The sequence below is a fragment of the Castor canadensis genome, chromosome 10 (genome assembly GCF_047511655.1).
Source record: "Castor canadensis chromosome 10, mCasCan1.hap1v2, whole genome shotgun sequence".
In the NCBI taxonomy this organism is placed as follows: Eukaryota; Metazoa; Chordata; class Mammalia; order Rodentia; family Castoridae; genus Castor; species Castor canadensis.
The window spans coordinates 141,125,919-141,146,443 of NC_133395.1; the positions used below are offsets into that span (position 1 = coordinate 141,125,919).

Genomic DNA, 20,525 nt, shown 5'->3' on the forward strand with positions numbered 1-20,525 from the left:
CGATTCTGTTCTCTTTTACAATACCGAAAAACTGATGGCTTTCTTACTATATCGGGAAAAAAAAAAAGGTTTGACAACTTTGTGAGCATCACTTCAACTGCTTTAGGTGGCAGGAGTGCACCCAGCCAACTCCTTTATCCCCAGTGCTTGGCAGTGGGAAATATTTGTGGGGGAAATTAATGGCCCACCTGTCCTTTTCTTGCACACCTAGAATTGCTCTTGCATTTTGCCAATTGCAGAACAGAGCATCAGTAAGAGTTTGTTACCTGTTGTCTGTTCTTTGGTGAAACAGAAACTGAGGACCTGAGGATGGGGTCAGTCTGGTATCCTGGTTTGGAAGACTATAGTCAAGATGAATTGGCCTCTGCCCAGTGTGTGTGCTTGTGCTCCCAGCTCCATGTAAGGGGAAAAGTTTGGAGGGGAGTCAGAAAATGGAGAATGGAGCACAAAATAACAGGACTTGGAAGAGGTGCAAATGACTTGGAATTACAAAACTTTTTTCCCCAATTTATTTTTATTTTCCTCCTATTGAAGAAGAAACAATAGACACCTGTTATTTAAAAAGGCAAACGAAACCATATTTTTTATTGCACAGTAGCGTTTGGAAAAAAAAAAAAAATCAAAGTCCCAGCTGGGCAGTGGTGGCTCATGCCTGTAATCCTAGCTCTCTCTGGAGGCAGAGATTAGGTGGATCAAAGTTCGAAGCCAGCCCCTGGCTGGGGGTGGGGTGGGGGAGTGGAGCGAGCACTCAGGCGAGGACGTGACTGCGGACGTGACTGCGCAGGCGCACCACCAAGCCGCACCTTCGCAGGCGCCGGAAGAAGGGCGTGGGCCGGAAGTGCATGCGCACTGGGGGTCTGTGGGGTCGGAGCGCCTGCGCAATCAACTCTCCCTTAGGTGGCCGCCATGGCTGGGCAAGAGGATCCAGTGCAGCGGGAGATTCACCAGGACTGGGCGAACCGGGAGTACATTGAGGTCATCACCAGCAGCATCAAGAAAATCGCGGACTTTCTCAACTCGTTCGGTCAGCGGGCGAGCAGGGGATTCGGGGAGGAGGGGGACCTCGGAGCGGCTCCGCGGGGCGCTGAGGAGAAGCTTTGGGGGACTCCCCGAGAGCCTGCTGCTAGGGCTGGCTTTCGTTCCCTCCTGCAGGCTCCACCTGCCCTCAGAACCCACTAGGCAGTCTTTGTCCTGCCCTAATTTGGTGGTTTCATTGCCATCCCACCCCAACCCACTAATGCGTCTTCGGCTCAGACTCATCAGGCAGCAGCTTGAACCTTCCGTGGCCTCCCTGCCTCCTTTGACTTTTGACCCTTCCTCATGTCCTTCAGGATCAAGTCGAAACCCTTTAACACCTTGAGGTTTAGTCGCCTACCCCCACCCTCCCAGCCTTTCCCCTGCCATTCCTTGCCGTCCCCAGTTAGGGCGAGCTGAGCATTGTAGGAGGGGGAGGTCCTCTCTGCATTGGTAGTTCATGGTAGGCGTCTGTCAGCTTCTAGCCTTTCCTCGGAGCTAACCCAGGGCAGGTGCTTTCAGCAAAGTGACAGCTTTCCTAAAATCTTTTCTGGCCATGGCCTGATCGTGACAGCCTTCCATTCTTTCTGCACTGTTCGTGTCCTTCTGCACAGCAGTCTTGTAACGGACTTCTTCTGCAAGTGTTCTCCAAGTGTTTCTTTCAGAAAACTTTCGTTGAGTGTAATTACAAAATACAGACATGACATCTAGTGATCTTTTTCAGCTTGTGTATTTTGGTTCCATTAATTCAGCAACATTAAACAATTAAGACTAAATAGGAGAAACTGTTGTCAAAGGAAAGTTTAAATTATTATAAAAATTTTATTAGGATATAATTTATACTAATAAATTATATTGTTAGTATACTAAGAAAAGAATTCGAAGTCGATTATTTTGTATCTAGTAATTGAGTTCTAAGTAGTATAAAGGTAAGGAAGTAACAAGTTTGTCTGTGGTCGGGTGTGTAGCTCAGAGGTACAGAGCCTCTTAGAATGCACAAACAAGGCCATGGGTTCCAACCCCAGCAGTACCCCCCAAAAAGGGGAAGAGTTTTGTCAGAAGAAAAACAAAAGAAAAGAGAATTTTCTAAAAAGCATCAGCAGGAGAAACTAGTTCTTTCTACATCTCTCTCTCTCTTTGGCACTGTGGGGTAACACAATAACCATTTCTTGCATTTGAAGATGAAATAATAATAACTTCAGGAGAAAGCAGAACATTGTTTTTTTACTAACATATACAAATGTGTATAGGACAGTAATCTTGATACTATTGTATAATAATAGATTTCTTTGTCAGGGAATGGAGGTAGAGACAATAAGAGAATAGTATTAATATATGTCAGTGATGTATATTCACATACAAATTGCTGTAGAGGGGTAGTAGTAGGGAATCGTAGACAAGCAATCATACAGCTCAGGTATCTTAAAAATGTTTTTGTAAAGGAATATTATATGAAGGAATATAGTTTAGTGGAAAAGATAGGTGGGCTTGGAATTAGGAGACTCCAGGAGGCTTGGGTAATTGATTTTACTGAACTGAAAACGTTTGAGAAATTCTCATCTCTTTACCTTGCTACACATATAGTCTGGTTTTTCTCAAGAAGTTTTATTTATTTATTTATTTTTGCAGTACTAGGGTTGAACTCAGGGCTTTCACCTTGAGCCACTCCACCAGCCCTACTTTTGTGATGAGTTTTTTCGAGATAGGGTCTCTCAGAACTGTTTGCTGGGGCTGGCTTCAAACTGAGATCCTCCTGATCTCTGCCTTCCGAGTAGCTAGGATTACAGATGTGAGCCACCTGTGCCTGACTCTGAAGTTTATTTTTGTGAGTAAAGTGGGAGGATTTATTGAGATAGAAAAGTATATAGTGGGAGGGTAGAACCCCCTGAGCTGATGCCCGGAGAACTGAAATTATGTTAGAGGGTTTTTAGGCAGTACAAAAATCTGAACTCGGTCTCATGCTTGCTAGGCAGGTGCTCTTACCACTTGAGCCACTCCATCCGCTCTTTTGTGTTGAGTGTTTTCAAGATAAGGCTTCCAACCATGATCCGCCTGCCTGGTTGGTGGAGGTTCTTTATGGCATTCCTTACTCGTAACATCGCCTCAGAGAAAGATAAAAGAAGCTGAAAAATTCCATAGTAGAGAACACAATGAAATGATAGGATCATGTGTTGATACTTTGGCTTTGTATAGAGAGGCAGTGGAAAGTAGCTATTTGGAACACTGGGTACTGTTGGCTCATGCCTATTATAATTATAGCTACATGGGAGGTTGAGAGCAGGAGGATAGCAGTTTGAGGCCGGTCTAGGCAAATAGTTTGTGAGATCCCATCTCTAAAATAACCAGAGCAAAATGGGCTGGAGGCATAGCTCAAGTGATAGAGTGCCTGCTTTGCAAGTGTTCAAACCCCAGTCTCACCATCCCTACCCTCCCCCCAAAAGAAAGTAAGTAAATGGAAAAAATGACTCACACGGAGAGTTTTAAATAGCAAAATTAAAAGACTTCATTTATCTAGTAGGAGTTAATACCTGACATTCACATACAGAATAACATCAAACCAAAATATTAGTGTCAATTCAGTAAGGAAAGCATCAAAAATAAGTTAAACTGGGGCTGCATTTCAAGATTTAGAAGTGGTCTAGTATCTAAGTCTCCCACATTTGGATTCCAGTAATATAATAACTGTGTTAGTAAACTTTATTTTTGCTATGCTGCCCTGACTGGCCTCAAACCTCTGGGTGCAAATGATTTTCCTGCCTCAACTCCCAAGTAGCTAAGACTATAGGTATGAATCACCATGCCTCTCTGTATTAAGCAATTTTTTCTTTTTTCAGTACTCAAGGCCTACACCTTGAGCCACTCCACCAGCCCTTTTTTTTTTTCATTTTTCTTTTATTATTCATATGTGCATACAAGGCTTGGTTCATTTCTCCCCCCTGCCCCCACCCCCTCCCTTACCACCCACTCTGCCCCCTCCCTCTCCCCTCCCCCAATACCCAGCAGAATCTATTTTGCCCTTATTTCTAATTTTGTTGTAGAGAGAGTGTAAGCAATAATAGGAAGGAACAAGGGTTTTTGCTGGTTGAGATAAGGATAGCTATACAGGGCATTGACTCACATTGATTTCCTGTGCGTGGGTGTTACCTTCTAAGGTTAATTCTTTTTGATCTCACCTTTTCTCTAGTACCTGGTCCCCTTTTCCTATTGGCCTCAGTTGCTTTAAGGTATCTGCTTTAGTTTCTCTGCGTTAAGGGCAACAAATGCTAGCTAGTTTTTTAGGTGTCTTACCTATCCTCACCCCTCCTTTGTGTGCTCTCGCTTTTATCATGTGCTCATAGTCCAATCCCCTTGTTGTGTTTGCCCTTGATCTAATGTCCACATATGAGGGAGAACATACGATTTTTGGTTTTTTTGAGCCAGGCTGACCTCACTCAGAATGATGTTCTCCAATTCCATCCATTTACCAGCGAATGATAACATTTCGTTCTTCTTCATGGCTGCATAAAATTCCATTGTGTATAGATACCACATTTTCTTAATCCATTCGTCAGTGCTGGGGCATCTTGGCTGTTTCCATAACTTGGCTATTGTGAATAGTGCCGCAATAAACATGGATGTGCAGGTGCCTCTGGAGTAACAGTCTTTTGGGTATATCCCCAAGAGTGGTATTGCTGGATCAAATGGTAGATCGATGTCCAGCTTTTTAAGTAGCCTCCAAATTTTTTTCCAGAGTGGTTGTACTAGTCTACATTCCCACCAACAGTGTAAGAGGGTTCCTTTTTCCCCGCATCCTCGCCAACACCTGTTGTTGGTGGTGTTGCTGATGATGGCTATTCTAACAGGGGTGAGGTGGAATCTTAGTGTGGTTTTAATTTGCATTTCCTTTATTGCTAGAGATGGTGAGCATTTTTTCATGTGTTTTCTGGCCATTTGGATTTCTTCTTTTGAGAAAGTTCTGTTTAGTTCACATGCCCATTTCTTTATTGGTTCATTAGTTTTGGGAGAATTTAGTTTTTTAAGTTCCCTGTATATTCTGGTTATCAGTCCTTTGTCTGATGTATAGTTGGCAAATATTTTCTCCCACTCTGTGGGTGTTCTCTTCAGTTTAGAGACCATTTCTTTTGATGAACAGAAGCTTTTTAGTTTTATGAGGTCCCATTTATCTATGCTATCTCTTAGTTGCTGTGCTGCTGGGGTTTCATTGAGAAAGTTCTTACCTATACCTACTAACTCCAGAGTATTTCCTACTCTTTCTTGTATCAACTTAAGAGTTTGGGGTCTGATATTAAGATCCTTGATCCATTTTGAGTTAATCTTGGTATAGGGTGATATACATGGATCTAGTTTCAGTTTTTTGCAGACTGCTAACCAGTTTTCCCAGCAGTTTTTGTTGAAGAGGCTGCTATTTCTCCATCGTATATTTTTAGCTCCTTTGTCAAAGATAAGTTGCTTATAGTTGTGTGGCTTCATATCTGGATCCTCTATTCTGTTCCACTGGTCTTCATGTCTGTTTTTGTGCCAGTACCATGCTGTTTTTATTGTTATTGCTTTGTAATATAGTTTGAAATCAGGTATTGTGATACCTCCTGCATTGTTCTTTTGACTGAGTATTGCCTTGGCTATTTGTGGCCTCTTGTGTTTCCCTATAAATTTCACAGTAGATTTTTCAATCTCTTTAATGAATGTCATTGGAATTTTGATGGGAATTGCATTAAACATGTAGATTATTTTTGGGAGTATCGACATTTTTACTATGTTGATTCTACCAATCCATGTGCATGGGAGATCTCTCCACTTTCTATAGTCTTCCTCAATCTCTTTCTTCAGAAGTGTATAGTTTTCCTTGTAGAGGTCTTTCCACCAGCCCTTTTTTATGATGAGTTTTTTTTTTCAAGATATGATCTCTTGAACTATGTGCCCAGACTGCCTTTGAACCCTGATCCTCCTGATCTCTGCCTCCTGAGTAGCTAGGATTACAGGTATGTGCCACTGGTGCTGGTGCCTGGCTAGGTTCTTGAACTTTTAATTGGTGCAGTGGTTATTTGCTTTGGTGACAATGAAGAGTTCTATAGTTTGTTTAAAAATAAAAAGTTTAAAATCCTCTGCGCTATCTTAAAAAAATAATTTTAAACACTTCTCATGCTAGCTAATTTCAGCTTTCTCACAGCTGAGAATGGCAGCAGAATACTTTGTCACTATGTAAAAAAAAAATGTATATCCACTGTAGTGTCAATAGGTCCAGGCTCACAGTGCATGCCCTGAGCTATGGTCCCTCTAAAGGGATATGACCCCCAGCCTCAATGCCAAGTAAAGAGCTTCAAGAGTTTGTCTCAGTTGTTGCAGTATTGGAGTTTGAACTCAGGCTCAGGGCCTTGCACTTGATAGGCAGGTGCTCTTACTGCTTGAGTCACTCCACCAGCCCTTTTTTGTGATGGGTTTTTTGAGATAGGGTCTCAAAAATAATTTGCCCTGGCTGGCTTCGAACTACGATCCTGTTCTTTTTACAGACTGTAACTATGTACTGTTGATAACTCAGGATTTCTAGCCAATAACCATATAGTTAATGCCATCTTACAAGTTTACAGCAAAGTGACAGAGCATTCTTCAAATTCCTGTAACACCAAAACAAAAGTGCATAGAATAAGAACATGAGAGTGTCTCTTTATTTTAAAAATGTTTGGAAATATATGCACCTTTGATGCAGTTTCACGATGCTCGGGATCCCTATGGCCACTTCATGTAAATCACTGATAGTTTCCACAGCATTTTGAAAGATTTTTGATATGATTGTGACCAAGTTTTGTAATTAAACCAAATGAGGGCAATAGGTCCATCTCAAGAGAGTCAATCATGGCTGTCCTCTGTTCTAAGATATTCAAGGAGACAGATAAACAGCTTTTTGTTTTTATAAATCCCTTGTCATCCTCCTTTTCATCTTCCTCTTCCGCCTTTTTTGGGGGCAAACTTTCCTTCAGACTTATAGTCAGCAACATACTTCTCGTAATTCTTCTTCAGCTTCACCAGCTCAGTGATGTTTGACTGCTTTTCAGTGTGACATAAATTATTCCTCATCTTGGCTTTTTTGCCAGGTTTCCAAGACAGATGGCTAGATTTGTGGGTTTGTTCTTGGGGTGGAATTCTGAACAGAACAGGAAGTATCCAGATCGTGGTCTTTTGAAGGCATTTGAGTCCTTTCTCTTCTTGCTTACCTCAGCTGGTCCATAGTGTACTGATTATCATGTACTTTATGCACCTTTTCCATTTCATCAAATTTAGATTTCTCTTCAGACATTGTCTTCCATCTCTCGAAGCACTTCTTAGAAAATTCTGCAAAATTGATAGGTACTCTTGTGTTTTTCTTTTGTTCTTTGCATGTCTGCAGAGAGAATAAGTAGTCATGTTGCTCTTTGGTTTCTTGGGGTCACCTTTAGCCATCCTGACTATTGTTCACTAGGCTGGACTCAGCACTCCTCAGCTTTGTGATAGCTGCCTCAATGAGAGCTGCCTCTGAATCAGTAACCTTTTAATTCATGTACTTTTTTTTCTTTTTTTTGATAGAACTGGGGTTTGAACTCAGGGCTTGGCCCTTGTAAAGCTGGTGCTTTACCACACCTCCAGTCCATTTTGCTCTGGTTATTTTGAGATGGTGTCTGTCTGCCTTGACTGGCCTTAAACCTCAATTCTTATAATCTCAGCCTCCCAAGTAGCTCAGATTCAGGCGTGAGCCACTCGCACCCAGTTAATTCACGTACATTTAGATATAATAAATCTTCTTGGCGTGTCACACCCAAAAAGGTATGTCCTATTTTTCTGACAAAATTCTAAATTTCTTAGCTGTGGCTTTTTGTCTACTTTTTACCCTCCCTCCCTCTCTCTCTCCCTCCTTCTCTCTTCTCTCTCTCTCTCTCTCTCTCTCTCTCTCTCTCTCTCTCTTTGGCAGAAATGGTCTCTTGCTTAGGTTGGTCTTGAATTTGTGGGCTCAAATGATAATTCTAACTCAGCCTTCTGACATACTATTCCAAAAATAAACAATTCACATGTGCTTGCCAGGCAGGTGCTACGCCACTTGAGCCACTCTGCTAGCCCTTTTTGCATGGGTTATTTTCAAAATAGGGTCTCACTTTATGCCCCTGCTGGCCTGGACCACAACCCTCCTATTTGTGATTCCTTTCATAGCTGGGATGGCAGATATGCACCTCTGCACCTAGCCATTTGTTGAGATGGGGTCTCGAGGACTTTTTGCCTAGCTTAACCTTGACCTGCTATTCTTCTGATGTCTGCTCCCAAGTAGCTAGCCTCCCACTGTCATTTATTCTTTGTTTTTGTTTTGGTCTTTTATGCATGCTTGGCAAGTAGTCAAGTGCTCTACCACTGAGCTACATCCTAGTCCTATTTATTCCTTCTTACTCCTTTTTCACAGCTTCTGATGCATCTCCAGCCAAAACAGACTTTTTTTTGTGGTACTGGGGTTTAAACTCGGGGCAAAAAAAACAGATTTTTTTTTCAAGTTTAAAATGAAGTTTATTATTATTATTTATCCTTTTTTAAATATATATATATATTAAGAAAAATATATATATAAATTAAACTGTGAAACAGCTATTTTATCCCCACGGCAGAGTGACCCATGAAAGATGCACTAACCCCTTCTTATGGCATTAACAAGACTTTTCAAAAAACAGATTTTTAAAATAGTAATATTCTGTTTTTTTTTTTTTCTTTGCTTCTCTGCACATACTAGCTTTAGAATTGGGGGTAAAGTCTAAAGGTAAAGACATTTGAACTGGGGGTGTAGCTCAGTGGTAGAATACTTGCTTAGCATATATAAGGGCCTGGATTCAATCCCTAGTACCACAAAAAATCTGATAATCTACTTTTTTTAGAATCTTGACCAGTTGCAAAGTACGAAGTGGGTTTAGTGTTAGATGTTTTTGCTACACTATCATCTGTGTGTCCTCAGGTTCAGGTGGTCTTCCACACTGAAAGAGAACACCACAGATTGTGACTCCACTCAGACCAGCTGGAATTACAGAGTAGCAGCTGCTCAGAAAGTCATTAGCTATCTTGACAGAACAGTTACCTCTCAGAAGCACATGGCTCACTTACCCTGTGTCAGGGTAAGGATTACAGGATTCCTGCCATTTTCAAAGAACTGCAACTGCCTTCTCAAAGTAAACCACTGGATCTTTGTACCACTGAATCCATCATCAGAAACAGTACAGACCCCACAGATAACGTCAGAACTGAGGATTCGTGCCCAGGCTGAGGCCTTAGCATGGGAAAATACATCCTAACACATTCACCCTGAGTCATCCACACCAAGCCAGTGTATGCGAGTCTATCCTTCTCATTTATGAGAGCCTGTTGGTGTTTGTGATATGGCCAGTCTTTAGGAACTTGCCCTGAAGGCACACCTGACTGCATCTTTTAATGCATCATAATCCTGTTCTTTTTTTTTTTCTTGTTTTAGGGGTTTGAACTTGGCCTCCCACTTGCTCAGCAGGCAGTCTACCACTTGAGCCACACCCTAGTCCTGTTCTTCCTTGCTTCTAATTACTTATTCCTTTATTTATTTTTTTAAATTTCTTTTTTTTTTTTTTTTTTTGGTGGAACTGGGGTTTGAACTCAGAGCTATGTGTTTGCAAAGCAGGTATTCTACCATTTGAGCCACACCTCCAGTCCTTTTGCTCTGGTTATTTTTTGGAGATGGGAGTCTCATGAACTGTTTGCCCGGGCTGACCTGGAACCACGATCCTTCTGATCTCAGCCTCTCAAGTAGCTAGGATTACAGGTGTGAGCGACTGTTTCTTTCTGTGTAACTAGTAACCTCACTTAAATTCAATTTACAATTTTCAGAAACCAACATTTGACCATTATTACCACTTTAAGAGAGGATCACAGCAGCCTAAGAAGGGAAGCCATTTCTTTTGGCTTCTTAAAATTAAAATTTGGAGGCTTGGTATTATGGCTCAAATGCTATTCACCTGCCTTGAAAATGCAAGGCCCTGAGTTCAAATCCCAGTACTGGCCAGAAAAGGGTGGAGGGGTATTTCTCCTTTGCAAATCTCAGTTCTTTGATTTTCAGTCAGTCCCAACTCATCCCAGGACTAAGACTTAACCTGCAAAAACAATTCAAGAAAGGCTGGAGGTGTGGCTTAAGTGGAGAACACCTGCCTAGCAAACATAAGGTTCTAAGTTCAATACTTAGAACTTCAGTGCTGCCAAGAATAAATAAAATGATAAATAAACCAACTTACTGAAAATTGTAAAACAATTCAAGAGAAGCGTTGTTGAATTTGTAGTGCTAAGATTATATGAAATAAAGAGTTAGGAGAAGGAAGTCAGGATATGGTAGCACTCCTGTTATCCCAGCACACAGGAGGTGGAAGCAGGAGGATCACAAGTTCTAGGTCACATAGCAAGACCTTATCTCAAAAAAATAAATAAATAAATAAAAGAGGAGCTGACAACTGACATTTGTCAACATTGCTGATGTGTATCCATCATCAAGCACCCTAGAAGGAGCTGGCATTTTCATTGAAAGTCTGGTGATAAAGTGCATATAGATGCGCTGATTTCAGGTACTGTTTTTCCAGCATTTTTTATTTGAATCTGTGTACGCTTTTTTCCCCCTTGGCATTGCTTAGGTTGGAACCCAGGACCTCATGTGTGCTAGGCAGGCATTCTGCTACTAACCTATGCCCCCAGCCCGTGAACCAGTGTATATTTAATGGAATCTGAAATACGACTGAAGTTTCTGCAGTTGAACATTTTGTATTCCTAAACAGTGTTTTTCCGTGTGGGCTAGTAGCATAGTATAGTTCTTAGATTCTGAATCATCACCAAATTGACAGCTAGACGAGAACAGCCATCCAGGAAGGAACCTTCCCTCTCATTCTCTACCCCCATAATCTTGGTGTATCTCTTTTCATGTAAAATAAGAGGTTGTCAGAGAAAATATTCATGTGCTTACTGAATAGCATCCATAATGTGTCCTTTTGAGTTTCCAAAATCCAGACTGAAAAGAAACTTGGTCTTGTTTTGGCCAGTCCTGAAAGAAAGTAGCAGTGATTCCAGGAGACATGGGGTGATGAGGTACTCATGTGCAAGCTAGACCTGGGAATTGGAGGGAATGGCACTAGCAGATAGAAAGCAAGGTTAAAAACAAGGAGGCCAGGGACATAGCTCAGTGGTTGAACACTTGCCCTGCATGCAGGGGCCTGAGTTTGATCCCCAACACCTTCTCAATTAAAAAAAAAAAAAAAAAAAGACAGCAACAATAACAAAATGTCCAGATGGACAAAGCAGGATAGTTTCTAGAGACTGAGGGAAGGCAGGCGGGGTGGTGACAGTAATAATATATATAAGATTTCCTTTCGGGATTATGAGAATATTCTAAGTATCCTAAAATTGGATTATATGTTAATGTTTGTACAACTCTGCAAATATATTAAAAACCATTAAATTGTATACTTCTTGCAGGTGAAATTTATGGCATATAAATCACATGTCAATAGAGCTGTTTTTTAAAAAGGATGAGTAGAGGTGGTGCCAGTGGCTCACACCTGTAATCCTAGCTACTCAGGAGGCAGAGATCAGGAGGGTCGTGGTTTGAAGCCAGCCTGGGCAAATAGTTCCTTGCGACCATATCTCAAAAAAAAAATCACAAAAAAAAATAAATCACAAAAAAGTGGCTGGCGGAGTGACTTTGGTGGTAGAGCACCTGCCTAGCAAGGGTGAGGCCCTGAGTTCAAACTCCAGTGCTGCAAAAAAAAAAGAAAAAAAAATAGAAAGAATAACATGGAAACAAAGAAAAAAAATGAATAGAAGGTGCAAGAGTTGGGCTGTAAGCAAATTTTAGGTGTGGGGAATGACCCTAGACACAGATACTTTGTGATTTTGACTGATTGTTTAGTAATCCCTCATGTTATAAACCATTCCTCTAATGATGGCCATTCATTTTTGGGTTTTCATCATCATAAGTAATAGTGATGAACATTTTGTTAAATATTTACCCAAAGGAGGATGTGACAAAGACCAAGTACATGAATAACTTACAAATGTATAGATGGCAAGACATCTCACAGGTAGAATTTGAACTGAGTCTTGATGAAGAGTGTTTGGGCAGGCAAGATGAGTAAGATTTGGACAGGATGAAGTGAAAGTTGAGGGAAGATCAGAGTGTAGGAAGATTTGTCAAAATGAATGCTGAAGCACTTGCAAAATAGCTAGGGAGGAGATGAGAAGGAAAATTGTTAGAAAGTGTTGAATCATTGTGTGGGAGACTGTCAGAGAGTGAATATTTTAGAGTTAAGAAGTGAAGGTTGAGCCAGGCGCCCGTGGCTCATGCCTGTAATCCTAGCTACTCAGGAGGCAGAGATTAGGAAGATCATGGTTTGAAGCCAGCTCTGGGCAATTAATTCCATGAGACCCTATCTCGAAAATACCTAACACGAAAAAGGGCTGGTGGAGTAGCTCAAGGTGTAGGCCCTGAATTCAAACCCCAGTACCACAAAAAAAAGAAGTGAAGGTTGGTTGGGTGCAGGTGATTCATGCCTAGCTCCTTGGGAAACTGAGATTGGGAGGATTAAGGTTAGAGGCTAGCCCAGGCAAGTAGTTCAAGAGACCACCATCTCCAAAATAACCATAGGAAAATGAATTGGAGGCTTGGTTTAAGCAGTAGAGCACCTGCTTTGCAAGTATCAAGCCCTGAATTCAAATCCCAGTCCTTCAGAAAAAAAGTAAAAGAAAGAAAGAAATGAAGGTTATTGAGAGGTGACTGAACAAAATTGTTGGAAGGAAGTAACAGGAAATAATCACCATGCACAGGTGCTTTTTTTCTCATATGTTGAGAATAATTGGAGAAAGAATGGTTGAATAGTTTCAGTTAGAGAAGTTTGCAGAGGAAAAGTTATTTTAGGGGAAATCTGGGTTGCCTATTGGGTGAGATGGTGAAAGAAGGTCGGAAAAAGTAGAGGAAGAGAAAGGATTTGGGCCGTTTTTCACAGATGAAATTTAGGTTCTGCAGGGTTTTTAATGTTCTTCATTTTCTCAAGTTCTAAAAGGCCTCTGCAAATAATCAGTTAAGTATCCTCCTTGAGGACGTAGCTTCTAAGAGCTCAAATCCTCTAATATCTTCCTTCCCATAATTTCCACTGCTTTCTTAGCTTCTACATTTCTGTTAACCTTACAGTCTGTGGCTTGTGAGTGATGGTTCAACTTAAGATTTTTTAATTTCATGATGATAAAGTTATAGATGTTCAGTAGAAAGTACTGCTTCTTTGTTTTTGTGGTACTGGTGTTTGAACTCAGGGCTTGGCACTTGCAAAGCAGGCACTCTACCACTTGAGCCACACCCCCAGTCCATTTTGCTCTGGTTATTTTTTGGAGATGAGGTCTCATGAGCTATTTGCCAGGCTGACCTCGAACTGCAATCCTCCTGATCTCAGCCTCCCAAGTAGTTAGGGTTACAGATGTCAGCCACCAGTGCCTGGCTTTTTTTTTTTTTTTGGTGGTGGCTGGGGTTTGAACTTAAGGCCTCATGCTTGCTAGGCTTTGAGCCATTTAAGCCACTCTCCCAGCCCTTTATTTCAGATTTTGAATTTTAATATTTTCTCTAGCAATATGTGGTATGGCACTTGTAATGCCAGGGGGAATGTGAGTGAAACACAGCTCAGCAGCCATGTGAACATGGTAAACAACTGATATTCTTCAGTGTACTGAGTTGGTAAGCTATGATATTCTGTTAGTTGTATTCAGTGCATTTTCCACTTAAATGTTTTAACTTCTGATTGGTTTTTCTGGACATAACCCCATCTTAAGTCGAGGAACATCTGTATTTTCTTTCTCTCAAAACTCTTAGTTGGCTGGTTGACAAATGGCCATGTGTACATCCTTGGTGTGTTAGTTTTCTGTTGCTGCCATGACAAATTTCCACAGCTTAGGACTGAAGGTATAGCTCAAGCAGTAGATTGCTTGCCTAGCAAGTGAGAGGCCCTGGGTTCAATTCTCAGTAAACCCCCCCAAAATTTTCCACAGCTTAAACTACATAAATTTATTATTTTACCAATGTGTAGATCAGAAATCTGCACTGATCACCGAGCCAAAATCAAGGTGTCAGCTGGGCTGCCTTCCTTTTTAAAGATTCTGTGAGATCACATTTTCTTGCTCAGTGGGTTGTTGGCAGAATTCACTTTCTTATGGTTATATAATTGAGATCTGTTTCTTTGCTGAGACTATTCCTAGCTTCTAAAGTTCTCTTGCAGGTTGGCGGAGTGGCTCAAGTCATAAGAGCACCTGCTAGGAAGCATGAGGCCCTGAGTTCAAACCCCAGTGTCACCAAAACAAAGTTCCCTTGCATTCCTTGGCTACGGTCTCCTTCCCCCTTCAAAGCCTGCAGTACCAGGTTGAATCCCTTTCATGCTTTGAACATCTTCATTGATCTCATCTCTGATCTCCTTCGTCTGCCTTTCTCATGGATGTTTATAGGTTTCTGGTTATGTAAGAACCACCTGAAAAAAATCCAGGATCTCAAGATTCTTGACCTTATAATAATCTGCAAAGTCCCTTTTGCCGTGTATAATATATATTCACAGATTCCAGAGATTAAGCATGAACATCTTTTGGGGGCCACTATTCTCTGCAAGCCACCCTTGTTGTAGGATGTTCAGCAGCGTCTAAGCAACTATGCTGCTAAGATATTTCTCATCTTATTCCCCTCAATTCCTATGTGTACAGTGTATGAGACGTTGTTCCTTTTCACGGTGCATGTGTGCATGTGTTTAGAATGTCATTAATCCTGAACATCAGTCTTCTTTTATTAGATATGTCATGTCGTTCAAGACTCGCAACACTAAACGAGAAATTGACAGCTCTTGAGCGGAGAATAGAGTACATTGAAGCCCGGGTGAGTATGGTGGGCAAGAGCTATCCCAGAGAGAATGCATACTTCACTTACTACTGAACAAACCTTAAGCAGAAACAGGCTTAGAGAAGTTAAGTACTTTGTGTGGATTTGGCTTTCTATGACTCTAAAGCCATCTTTTCTACCATTTCTTACTGTGTAGAATCTAAAATAAGAGTTTTTAGATACCTTTAGTCATTCTGAATTTATCTAAATGTCAATTTTCCTTTGACAGGTGACAAAAGGTGAGACACTCACCTAGAACTGTGCCATGCTGCTGCTGGGAAGTTGCTGTACAGAACACAGGCCACATGGGAAGGCCCCAGCAGCCTTCTGCTCTTCCTTCTCTCCTTAAAGAGCAACAGGGCTTTTTCTTGTTTTTCTTTTTTTCAAAAGTGTGGCCTTTGGGCTCTGCCATGTACATCTGCCAGTGTGATTTTGGCATGGGGGAGAGGTACAGGGGAACTCTTGGAAAGAACATTAGGTGTTTTACCTTTTGAGTAACACTTTATGGAACTACTTGTCAATGTTTTTGAGGTGTTCAGAGCCAAAAGCCTGGGACTGTTTGTTAAGGTCCTCTCTCCTTCTCACTGTCCTCTTCTCTCAGACTTTCCTTACAGCTCATTGCCTCTGCACTGATTCTGTCAACAGTCTTTGTCTTCTCTCCACCTGTGGTGGGAGGTGGAGGGCAATCCTGGCTGAGACACTCACATCCTGGCAGTGTGGCTGCCAGAGAATGTTCTTGTAAACCCACCAGTTTATTGTTTTGGGGAGGTCAAGGCCAGGCCCCCATTTGGCTTGAAGGGATATTTTCAGAGTTTTCTTTCTGTCACTTGGGGTGTCTATGCTTCTCATATTTCCCTAATAAAACTTCTCAACTTTATCTGGCTGCTGTGATTATGGCAGGAAGAGGAGCTCAAGATGGGCTTACGATTCCACAGAAATTTGATCTGTAGGTTTGATTCAAAGCCAAGGTAGCTTACCAGCCTGAACTCCTATGTTTGGACTTCAGCTGTTTAATTCATCCTAGGAATCATTTAGTCATTCAGCAGACACTTACCAAGTACTTAGTTTGTAGGTGCTTTATACTCCAATAAAAGGTACAGACGTGATGCTTACAGTCTGTTGCCAGCATCCATATAATTAACTTCAGGCTCTATGCATGAGTTATACATAGAATACAAATGAATTTCATGTTTATACCTGTGTCCCATCCCCCAGATATCTCATTATGTATGTGCAAATATTCCAGAATCAAAAAAAAAAAAATTGTGGGACTGGTGGAGTGGCTCAAATGATTGAGCACTTGGCTAGCAAGCCTAGCCAATGTGACACCCTGAGTTCAAGCCCCAGTACCAAAAAAAAAGAAATCTGAAACACTTCTGATTCCAGGTAATTGCCTAAGGGGTACTTAACCTGTTCTTACATTTAAAAATACCATTTTAGGGGCTGGGATGTAGCTCAGTGGTAGAGTGCTTGCCTGGCATTCACGAGGCCCTGGGTTCGATCCCAGCACCAAAAAAGAAAAGAAAAAAAATAAATAAATAAAAATACCATCTTAGAATGGAAATACCTGACATCTATACTGTGATAAGTGGTCTTTTCAAAATTATGAGCTTGTCTGTAGAGTGCTTTTAAAGTCACTTTCAGTTTATTACTCCTAAGATTTCTCCTTTCCAGGGTAAAGAAAAAAAATACTTAGGAGTTGGGGGTAATGGTGCCCACCTTGTAATCCTAGCACTCAAAATACTAAGGCAGGAGTATTTCAAGTTTGAGGCCAGCCTAGGCTACATACTGAAACCCTATCTCAAAAAAGGAAGATAGAAAGAAAAGAAAGAGCTCGTGCTAATGACTCACACCTGTAATCCTAGCTACTCAGGAGGCAGAAATTAGGAGGATCGTAGTTTGAAGCCAGTCGGGCAAATAGTTCATGAAACCCTATCTTGAAAATACCCAACATAAAAAAGGGCTGATGGAGTGGCTCAAGTGGTAAATGCACTTGTTTAGCAAGCATGAGGCCTTGAGTTAAAAGTTTTTTTCGTTGGTACTGGAGTTTGAATTTGGGGTTTTCACTTACTAGGCAGGCACTCTACCACTTGAGCCATGCTCCCAACCAAGAAATAACGCTCAAATATTGTATTACCTGGTGCTCTGTGGCCAGTTTAACAGACACTGGTTTCGGGCTATGTGTAAGGACTAACATGAGATAGTTATAGGGGCAAAAGTGATCTATATAGGCAAGAAAAGCTTGAGATTACAGTGAAAACAAATGTTGTATAATGCTAATCTGTTATTAAAGCTATTAACTTTTTAAGAGAGTACCTCAAATGATACCATGTTGCTTAATGGTAACCTGACTGGAAGAAGCGACTAATAACATTTGTTGTGGGAAACTAGTGAACCTCTCCTCCTCTAGAGTAGGAATTCCTTCATCTTACATAGTGCTTTAAGGTATCTTAAATATTTTCCTGTTTTATCACCCCCTTTTTACATGAGGCTCTCTAAATATATATAAATATATATTTATTAGTATGTGTAATTTATTGCGTGCTACAATGTACTGAGTCCTTTATACACTTTAATTCATTTAATACTCAAAAGAGCCCCATAAAGTAGGGTTATTTATTTAGAGACAGGGTTTTGCTATGTAGCATAGCCTGGCCTCAAACTTGAGATCCTCCTGCCTCAGCCTCTGGAGTACTTGGATTATAGGCATCTGCCACCATGTCTGGCCTCAAAATATTTCAAACAGTTGCAGTTCTTTATGTGTGTGTGTCTTTTGTTTTGTTTATTTTGGCAGTACTGGGGTTTGAACTCAGTGCCTACACCTCGAGCCACTCCACCAACCCTTTTTTGTGAAGAGTTTTTCAAGATAGGGTCTTGCGAACTACTTGCTTGGGCTGGCTTCAAACCATAGTCCTCCTAATTTCTGCCTCCTGAGTAGTTAGGATTACAGGCGTGAGCCACTGGTACCTGGCTAAGTTAGGCATTCTTAACTCTATGTAATAGGTAAGGAACAAGTTCAGAGAGGCTGGAATTTGCTCATATCTTACAAAATAAGGAAAGGTGCTGGGATTTGAACCCAGACCTACTTCACTGAGACTGCTGTAGCCATTTTCACTTCTGAATGTGGCATGACCATATTGAAACTGGTTTTTTACGTTACTAGTCCAGTGCCCTTTCATTGTACTCAGCTACTTTAGCCAATCACATACCATGTATTATAACTTCCTCACACCATCATTCTTTCTGTGCACGTGTGTGTGCTGGGGATTGAACACAGCCCCGAATGTGCTAAGCATACTCTTGACCACCGAACCACACACAGCCTTAGCCCCAGGATGTTGAATTTCTCTGAAAGTCTTGCCTGAGGAATTTAATCTACTTTAGCATTTCCTCTAGCTATCTCCGAGATAGAGATGCTTGTGGAGGAGAAAGATGCAGCTTCATTCTCCCTTCCAGAAGGCCTTGGTTGGGCTCCAAGAACTGGAATTTTACTCTCAACTCACGTACATCTTGGCTCACAGCTCCTTGCTCTTTTGTCTTCAAGGTGTCACTGGCTTATGCAGCTATATTGCTAGAATGCTAACATGTTACCTTCACTGAGGAGGACTAAATTACTCTTCACATTTTAATCTAGGTTTCCTGAATTGTTCTATTTCCTGTTTTCTATTGTTTTAAAGCAATACTGTGTTTAAAAGCTAGTAAGCTCGGCTTAAAACAAAGCTAAGATGTTGACAGGATGGTTGTTTTTATCTAAATCATAAGGAGACTGGGTTTCAGAGACATTGGTGGTGTGAATTCAGATTGCTCTCAGTTGCCTCACCATGAGTACTTTTCCTTCTTCCTAGGTTAGATGGTAGAGAGAAGTTAACCCATACTAGGCCTTTCTGCCTTTCCTCATGAAAACTTAATGGTTTCTGAAGAAATACTGATCTTCCTGTTTTCTAATGTGAGACATGAACTAAATTTGTTAAATCTTTCAGCCATCTGTAAGAACATTCTAGGAAATCTCATTCCTTTATGCTTGAAAATGTCATCTGCCCTGTATCTTAGCTTAATTCACTTATGTACGGAAAAGTTAAAAAGAATTTGAAACCAGTGAGCTATTTAGGCATAGATTACGTGTGTTTTCATATTAAAGCAGTTTTCAGAAGGCAAACATCAGGAGTTCGAAGCCAGCCCAGACAAATTAGTTTGGGAGACCCTATCTCAAAAATACCCAACACAAAACAGAGCTGGCAGAGTGACTCAAATGTTGGAGTGCCTGCATAATAAGTGTGAGGCCCTGAGTTCAAGCCAGTACTACCAAAAAGGGGAAAAAAAAAAACAAAGGCTGTAAAGTGGAGATCAGTATTGTGTCTTACTCTGATCTTCCAGCCATAACATTTTTTAAAAGGTAATTTTTTGTGAGGCAATTTTCAGACTTAAAAGTTGCAAGACATAGTACAAAGAATGTGTATTCATCACAGTTCACTTTTAAATTGAGGTTATTTTCTCCATACCTGAACTTATTCAATGTGACAAATCCACTTTCTTTCCAGAGTAAACATGGAAAATAAGTTATAAGGGGAAACATTTTGTAATACAATTTTTTAGATAAAATGTTCCAGTTTAATAAATGGTAAAGTAATTCCATTTGGTTTGGACAAGCATTTTGTCTCAGAAGTTACTTATTAGCATTGAATACTTTGGATGTCCACTGTGTGTGAGACACTATGGATAAAATGATGTGAAACACCTGGGAGTATAGATCATTGGTAGAGCCTTTGCCTAGGCACTAGGTTTGACCCCAACTCCCCGAGGAATAGGCGGGAGACATAGGACGACAAGACACAGTTTCTATTTTCATGGAGCTTATGGTGTGTCATTCAATGGATGTTTCTAAGTAATCCAGACAACAAACGGAGAGCTGGGTATGGTGGTTCATGCCTTAATCCCAGCACTCCAGATGTTAAAGCAGGAAGATCAGGAGTTTGAAGCCAGCCTGGGCTACAGTGAGACCCTATCTAAAACAAAACAAAAGACATCCACATACAGGGGGAGTGGAGAATCAACTTTATTAAAATGGGAAATCATAGGCCAAAATTTTATTAGATGTGGAAATAAACATTTGTTTCCGGTTGTTTTACTTTTTGGTTGTAATTTTTACATTGTGAAAGAGTATAGATTATGAATACACAAGTATTTGAAAAGCATTGAAGCTGGGCACCGATGGCTCATGCCTGTAATCCTAGCTACTTGGGAGGTTGAGATCAGGAATATCAAGGTTCAAGCCAGCCCCAGAAAACAGTTCATAAGGCTCCATCTCCAAAATAATCAGAGTAGCTAGTGGACTGACTCAGTGGCAGAGCACCTGCATAACAAGTGTGAGGCCCTGAGTTCAAACCTCAGTACCACCAAAAAATAACCAGAGCAAAATAGACTGGAGGTGTGACGAATGCCTGCTTTGCAAGCATGAAGCCCTGAGTTCAAACCCCAGTCTCTCAAACACACGCACACACACACACACACAAAGAAAAAAAGCGTTAAAAGTGGCCTGTGCAAATACATAAAGAACTGTCAGAATTCAACAATAAGAAAACCTACTCAAGCTGGGCACAGCGGC

General features: G+C 41.0%; 1 protein-coding gene across 1 annotated transcript; it reads left to right on the forward strand.

Moving 5' to 3' along the window:
* Positions 1 to 844: 844 nt before the first annotated feature.
* Positions 845 to 15,800, forward strand: Brk1 (BRICK1 subunit of SCAR/WAVE actin nucleating complex). The gene is made up of 3 exons (XM_020167574.2): positions 845 to 1,024; positions 14,838 to 14,920; positions 15,153 to 15,800. Exons 1-3 carry the CDS (start codon positions 907 to 909, stop codon positions 15,177 to 15,179), a joined length of 228 nt encoding a protein of 75 aa, XP_020023163.1. The 5' UTR covers positions 845 to 906; the 3' UTR covers positions 15,180 to 15,800.
* The last annotated feature ends 4,725 nt before the right edge of the window (positions 15,801 to 20,525 follow it).